The 8111-nt window shown below is 42.7% G+C and overlaps 1 protein-coding gene across 5 annotated transcripts in view; it reads right to left on the reverse strand.

Moving 5' to 3' along the window:
* Cspp1 (centrosome and spindle pole associated protein 1) overlaps positions 1 to 8111 on the reverse strand; it is a 104554-nt gene that overhangs the window by 21350 nt on the left and 75093 nt on the right. For all 5 annotated transcript variants that reach the window (XM_050142030.1, XM_050142027.1, XM_050142026.1 and 2 more), the window contains 2 exons: positions 4882 to 5034; positions 764 to 876 (listed from right to left, as the gene is read on the reverse strand). In XM_050142030.1, the coding sequence (XP_049997987.1) occupies positions 764 to 876; positions 4882 to 5034 (266 nt within the window). The remainder of the gene's footprint in view (positions 1 to 763; positions 877 to 4881; positions 5035 to 8111) is intronic.

Below are 8111 nucleotides of genomic sequence, written 5' to 3' on the forward strand. Positions count from 1 at the left end.
TTACACCAAAGGAAATTTTACACCAGACCCTCTGAGACATAAGTGTGTAGGTGTGGAAGGAAGGGAGGGAGAGAGAGAGACCCTGAATCCCTAAAGAACAGACATCCCAGCCACAGCGGCTGTATTCTACTCAGCTCTAAGCCAATACCGTGGTTCCCGAGCTCACTGCTTAATAAACACTAGACACTCAAGCATCTTCTCGGGAAAGTTCAACATTTCATTGCTTTAAATGCTGCCCGCCTGCTCTCAATGAGGCAGATAACTGCAAATGTCATTATATTAAATGTAAGTCTGCTTAGTTTTGTTACCTGAGTCAGAATCTTTTCATATAACCATGACTGATTTTCAATCCTCCTGCTTAGTCTGAGTGTTGAAGTCAATACATGTACCATCAAACTACATTGAAATTTAACTTCTGACTACTTCCAGTCTGTACTGAGACAAAGACATCACATCCGTGGAGGGTTGCGGGACTTGATTTCCTACTCTAATAAGTACATAGATTCTCTGTATCATTGAATTTTACAAATCTTCACATTCACTGACTTAAAAACTACCGAGCGTCTAACGAAGTTTAGAAAAGATTCAGATAGGAGTGAAATCGTGTGATCTTAGCAATAGCTGTCCCTGATATGAGGCAGACAGCTGGGGTAACTGCAAGCATTTAGAACTGAGTGCACAGTGGACAAATCCCTGCAAATTCCGTTTATAATAATTACACTTATTATTAAGAGCTGGAACTATGACCAAGCAAGTCTTTTACCTGAAAACGAAGAAAATTCTTGTACAATTCCTGCTGTTTAATCTGCAGCTCCGTGGGAAGCTCCCCGAATGCGTTTCCCCGCGCAAAGGGAGAACTCTGAGTCTGCACAGCACCTTCGAAAGACAGTGTGCGAAAACAGCGTTAGGAAAGGAGCCCCCCCCACCCAATAAGCCCTCATTACGAAAGCAGCAGTCCTGGGGTTAGGGTCAGAGACGGGGGCTGAGAAGATGAGCAGAGCGCATGGAGGACAAGAGAGAGCACACTTAAGAAGGACACGAGGAGCTGGAAACCCTGCCTACAGCAGCGGGAAGACCGAGGCACGTGCAAGCTAGCGGTCTAAATGTGGACAGCAGCGCAGGCTGCAAAATAAAGTTCACGACAGAAAAATGTACACGAATAGCTTTTACTTAAGAACAGTTCTTAGGGGTTGGAGAAATAGCTTAGGGGCAGGGCTTAGCACTTGTAAGGCCCTGGATTCAATCCCCAGGGTTTGTGAAAAGGGGGAGGGGGTGGGGTAGTTATTAATCTATACTCATATCAAAATTTCCAAAAATTAGTTTTAGAAACTGCTAAGTCCAAAATTGCTCATATCCATAGTGTAAATACAGGCTATAAGTCAGCTATGAAATAATTAACAAATTTAAATAACTATGATAGGTTTTACTTCTAAAACTACCGAGTTCAATGCTAGCATACACGGGCCTTGTATCTGTAACACACACAGAATATCTTTTTAAGGGATATAAATGTAACAATAGGTTATTGGAATATAGGCTTCTTATAAACAGCATTATAAATCTCAAAAGGAATTTATTTCAGAAAAGCTATTTGAAAACCATTCCCTAGGAAGCTCTTTGAATGCAGAAAAAAAAATATGACATTTAAATTTAAGACTCAAGTAACTTTTATATTATTCTTAAATTACTGATTTATTCTTTTTTGTTTGGTTGGTTTTGTTTATTGAAATAGGATCTTACTATGTATCCATGACTAGTCTGAAATTCACTACGTAGACCAGGCTAGCCTCAAATCTGCAGCAATCCTCCTGCCTCCACCTCCTAGGGCTGGTACAGGCGTGTGTCTCCGTGCTCAGTTACTCATTCTTACTGTCAATTTGATGGGTGTCCCGCCCTTATTTGTGTGATCTTATAGAAAACTACTTGAGAGTTTAGCAGTTCAGGTCCCCTATGCCTTTGTATTTATTTAAATTCACTAATGTTTCGCTGACTGAATTAACAGATAAATCAAGTCAAATTAAGCCTTGAACATCATGAGAACTTTTTCAAAAAAAAAAAACAAAACGAGCCCAGGAAGGTTCGTTTACATCTGGGGCACTGTAGAAAGCTGACAGTGGAATAAATGTGAGTACCTGTCTCTTATCTCAATTTCCCTGGAAATCTGAATTTTGTGACAGTTCAAAAATAGAAATATTAGATGAGATAAATCTGTTGAAAAAAAACTTTTTTCAAAGTATAGGGAGCCACTATGATTAGAGACCTAATGCCGGGTGGTGGTGGTGCGCGCCTGTAAGCCAGCACTCAGGAGGCCGCGGCAGGGGATCTCAGTGAGTTCGAGGCCAGCCTGGACTACAAAGCAAGCTTCAAGACAGCCAGGACTGTTAGATAGAGAAACCCTGTTTTGAAAAACCAAAAAAGAAAAAAGACAAGTAACTAGCTATCATAGTAGCTACAAAAAAAATAAGTAAATAACTGAAGCCACATTAGTATTGGACTTCATAGCAGTTCACTTAAGAACCATAAAGTGGAAGACAACTGAGAGCATGAGCCAGGCAGGGTGGTGTACACCTATAATCCCCGCACAGGAGTGAGAGCCTGTCTCAATTTTTCACCAAAAAAAGACACTGAGAGATTCAAGGCCTAATGAGGCTAGGAGCAGCGGCACACACCTTTAGTCCTAGCACTGGGGAGGCAGAGGTTGGCAGATCTCTGAGTCTGAGACTCGCCTGGTGGCACAGTGAGGTCCAGGAAAAGCAGGACTACATAGTGAGACACTGTCTAAACATAACAAAAGAACAAAAGAAGTCCAATTAAGACAAAACCTTAGAGGACAATGAAGATTAAAATCATAAATAAAAGAAAGTTTCAGATACATCCAAGTTTCCCAAAGCAGCACACATATATGTCCACATCCACAGCTGTGCGCCTGTGTGCACATTTGCACACACAGCACTCATGGACACATATATGTCCACATCCACAGCTGTGCGCCTGTGTGCACATTTGCACACACAGCACTCATGGACATATATATGTCCACATCCACAGCTGTGCGCCTGTGTGCACATTTGCACACACAGCACGCATGGACATATACATGGCACAGCACACATCAGGGAGCATTGGATACATTTACAAAGTGAGTTCAAGTTAGTTCTTCAGGAAAGAAAGCCTAGGAAATTTCAATTCACATAAAATGAGGAAATCAAACATTTTAGGACAGTTTTAATGTGTTGAGGAAAAAGTGTCACAACCCCCACCTCCAGAGGAAAACCTGAGATACTATAGAAAAGCACACAGGTCAGAGGTTGCTGGGCATGCTCAGTAAGGCTTATGCACTTGGGAAGGTCACGGACACTGTATTTGCAGCGGCGTGTCTACAAGCAAATGGCTAACAGAGTAAGTCCTGAGCTCCACGGAGCTGCAAGCCCTACTGTGCGTGAAGAGACGGGGAGACCCACAGCACCAAGAGCCCCAGAGGCAGCAGCTAGGATGAGCGGCACTCAACAGGAGCTAAAATTCAGTAAGATGAAAAGGTATTGGTTGTTCCTCCTCTATACTGAACAATTTCAGATTAAAAAAATAATTTTACAAAAATCAAAGTTTCTAATTTTAGAATTCTAAAAACTGAAGCTAGACACAAACAGTAAAAATCTTCTGTGAGTTCACGCCTTTGAGCCCAGCACTCAGGAGTAAGAGGCAGGTGGGTCTCTGTGAGTTCAAGGCCAGCCTGGTCTACAGATTAGCTCCAGGACAGTCAGGGCTACACAGATAAACCCTGTCTTGAAAGACCACACACACAAAAATAAAAAATAAAAAAAATTAAAAAAAAAAAACCCAAACCTTCTTCCACATAGCCTCAGTGCACACATGGAATGGGGCTGCCTGCAAAACCAGCAAACAACCCTCTTCAAAGTGCGGGCCACAGACGGGACCAGTACCGTGATCAGCATCACAGCCCCTCTGACCTGCGTAAAACCTGTTTCAGAGAACTTCCTACTGTAAATCTTTTTCCTATAATCAAAACGTCTATAAAAGTGTAAAAGCGGAGTCAAAACCACAATAAAAAACTATAAAAGTGAAAAAGCAGAATTTTATAGTGAATAAAGTCACTGTTATCAGCATCGATACGGTGTGAGATGTGTATTCTTTACATTTGCTTTGGTTTTGAAATGCACAGCATATGAAAGATGATGCCGAGCTGGAGAGATGGCTCAGTGGTTAAGAGCACCGGCTGCTCTTCCAGAGGTTCTGAGTTCAATTCCCAGCAACCACATGGTGGCTCACAACCATCTGTAATGAGATCTGGCACCCTCTGGCGTGTGGACATACATGGAGGTAGAATGTTGTATACATAATAAATAAATAAATCTTAAAAAAAAAAAAGATGATGCCAACTTTCCCAGCAGGCCATGGGAAAAGATACTGAGTAATTCCACCATACAGAAACTTGGTTCAGGATGCTGCTAACGGTGCATCAGCTCTGCCCGCAGGAAGGTGGAATCCGAGACTAAACTTTCAGGTTTTGTACATGTGGAGGGAAAGAGATCACTTAAACAAAAACCTAGTTTCTTGTATAATTTATCCTAACAGACCAAATACTTTCCCACTGATGCAGCCGTAGGTATGAGGAGCAAAGACCGACCCTCCAGCACAGAAAGGAAAAAGTTAGCAGCAGCTACAGAGACATAGCAAGTCACAGAGCAGGAAAGAAATGGCCGCTGTTAAGTCACCTTTCCCTATTACATTAAGGAAAGAAAATACTCTATGCTTCCTAATTCATAGTAGCAAATTTTCAAAATTACAGTAAGAATTTTATCAAAGAACAGAAGTGACATGAACAGCATTAGAAATTTTTTTAATAAGAATGTGATTAAAAACCTGAGTTTTTATTTGCCGAATCTTCTAGGTTCTCAGCATTTGAAGTGGCTAAATTTTGGTCTACAGATACAACAGCCCTTTTGTCTTCACATGGTCTTGCATCTGGGTTATGGTAGGCATCTATATTCTGTTTGTGCATCCTATTCAAATCAGCTGAGAGGGAAAAATAATCCATTTATTTCAATAAACACATTTCTATAATTACTTAAACTTAATACATTTAAAAATAAGAAAGCAGAGATTAAAACAGGACAACACTGGGAGCTGCAGCTCTGAAGCACCCGCACTCAACACTCTAACAAGACTGTGAAAACAACTCAAAACCAGCACCCAAATTAAGGAGTATAAATCTTTGTCATTCTATCCAAGCCAAATTAACACACCACTGCCAGTTCAGAAATCAGAATTTCTTTAGTATAGAACAAACAGTGAAACTCAAAATAAGACAAAGGGAAGTTTGCCCCAAACCACTGCTCTCCAAGAAACAATCAGCAAAAAGCGTGTTCCTGTGGAGTGTTCAAATGCATCCACAAACTCTTTAGCAACCCTTCCTCAAAATGTGGAACCCCATCTCTTCGCAACTGCGGTCTCCGTATGACTTCACGCGAGACTAGGCCAGGGCCAGGGCACGACCTATGACTCCAGGGCTGCTCCACAAAAGACATGCGCTCCATCCTCATTAGCACTGATCTGCTTGCTGCCAGGAAAACCAACGGCCACTTTTGGTACTACAGGGTGCTATGGAGAGATCTGGAGAGAAGAAGCTGAAGCTTTCTGAGCAGTACATGGAAGCCATGGCGGAGACATCTTATACTACAACCTCAGGCTTAAGCATCAAACAGAAACAACCAGGAAAGAGGGGGGAAAACCCTCCAAAAAAATTATTATCTGAAGAACCACAAAGTAGCATGCACTTCTTAGTTTGAAACACTAGCCTGGGGTGGTGTGTCGCCTAGCAACAGACTTGCCGTGTTTGGCAAGCAGCTCACACCTAGGTCTACTGGTAGGCTGTTTTTCTGACATGTGACAACTGGGTCAAGCCCCCAGTCTCAGAAACAGATCTGTACGTTTCTAGGACTCCAGTGTTAAAAGTCATATATATATATATATATATATATATATATATATATAACCTATTCCTTCCAAAACACTGGAATAACAACAATAAAAGTGAGCTTACACACGGATATAAAAATTATCCACCAGAAGAGCATTACCTTCAAGGATGTATTCTGAATGTGACTCATAATCAATATACCATTCCAAAGAGTCCAATTAACATGCAACATGCCCAGGAGAACACAGCTCAGAATTATGAGAGTTTACATCCTCATACGACACTTAGGGCATCTTGGAATTAGAAAATAGATAAGATCTTCAAGGTAAATAAACAGAAAAATGTGTCAATGAAAGATATCCTATGGGCTAGAAAGCTGCTTGTCACACAGTCTAACACACATAGGAAAACAGACATAGATGTGGTGGCCCACATCTAAACCCCAGGTGTCCTGCAGCAAGGTCCGGGAAATCTGCCAGGAAGCTGAATGTGTGGAAGCCGGTTAGCCTGGAAAGCAAGACCCCCCTCAGCAGGCAGAGTGAACTGACTCCTGAGTCAGTCTCTGGCCTCCACATGCACACCACAGCATGCGCACCACGGCATGCACATGCCCACAGATTCTCACACACACACACAACTATCAAGAAAAAGAAAACAAGAGGAGCTGGGGAGATGGCTCAGCAGTTAAAGTCTTATACCACTCAAGACTTGTAAGGGCCAAGAGTTCAGTTCCACAACTCAGTCTGGCAGCTCACGAACCTGGGACCTTCAGCATCAAGGGAGCTGATGCCCTCTTCTAAGCTCCACGCACGGATAGGAAGACACGCGCGCGCACACACGCGCGCGCACACACGCGCGCACACACACACATCCTTTTTAAAATAAAGTGAAGAATAGAAATGGGGTCCTGACTGCTAAGCCTCGGTTCAATGTGCAGGTCGCACGGGTGCAGAGACACCAGCTCCCTCCCGCATGCTGTCCTCTGACCTGTGGCAACATGCACACCGACCCGACAAAACGGGGCTGAGGTGAGGAGGGTGCTAAACAGAGTCAAAGTACAGAATTACAGATCTGTAAATGTCACAACAAAACATGCCAAAGAGAGGGTGGGGCTGGAAAGATGGCTCGGGGTTAGTGCACTCGCCAAGCAAGCAGCAGCTGGGAGGGCCAGAACTCAGATCCTTAGCACACACAAAAATGCTGGGTAGGCAATGGAGACCAGGCTGTAATGCCAACACTCAGAAGTTGTAGAAACAAAAGACTCCTGGAGACAGCTAACTTAGCTTTCTATACCGGTCGTACTGGTGAGCTCTGGGTCTAGCTGAAGACCTTCCCTCAGTGAAAATGTGGAGAGTAATTACAGAAAACACCCAATGTCAACATCTAGTCTCCTCTCATAGGGACACACATGTGCACCCACACACACAAAGAACACACATACATACACATACTTAAAAAAAAGCATCAAAACATGAAAACCTTGGTGATACAACTGGCAAAATATTATAGGATTTGATATTCAAAACTATAAAATACTGATTAGAGAAATTAACTAAAAGCAGTCAGTGGATAGACAGTTCACACTAGCTCACCAGCAGTCAGGAGACAGACAGTACACACTAGTTCATCAGCAGTCAAAAAATATACAGTTCACACTAGCTCATCAGTAGTCAGTGGATAGACAGTACACACCAGCTCATCAGTAGTCAGTAGATAGACAGTACACACCAGCTCATCAGCAGTCAGTGGATAGACAGTACACACTAGTTCATCAGTAGTCAGTAGATAGACAGTACACACCAGCTCATCAGCAGTCAGTGGATAGACAGTACACACTAGTTCATCAGTAGTCAGTAGATAGACAGTACACACTAGCTCATCAGTAGTCAATGGATAGACAGTACACACTAGCTCATCAGTAGTCAGGGATAGACAGTACACACTAGCTCATCAGCAGTCAGGGGATAAACAGTACATACTAGCTCATCAGCAGTCAGTGGATAGACAGTACACACTAGCTCATCAGCAGTCAGTAGAGAGACAGTTCACACTAGCTCATCAGTAGTCAGGGGATAGACAGTACACACTAGCTCATCAGCAGTCAGTGGATGGACAGTACACACTAGCTCATCAGTAGTCAGTAGATAGACAGTTCACACTAGCTCATCAGTAG

The sequence above is a fragment of the Alexandromys fortis genome, unplaced genomic scaffold, assembly GCF_014885135.2.
Source record: "Alexandromys fortis isolate MF-2015 unplaced genomic scaffold, M_Fortis_MF-2015_v1.1 scaffold_41, whole genome shotgun sequence".
NCBI classification, from domain to species: Eukaryota; Metazoa; Chordata; class Mammalia; order Rodentia; family Cricetidae; genus Alexandromys; species Alexandromys fortis.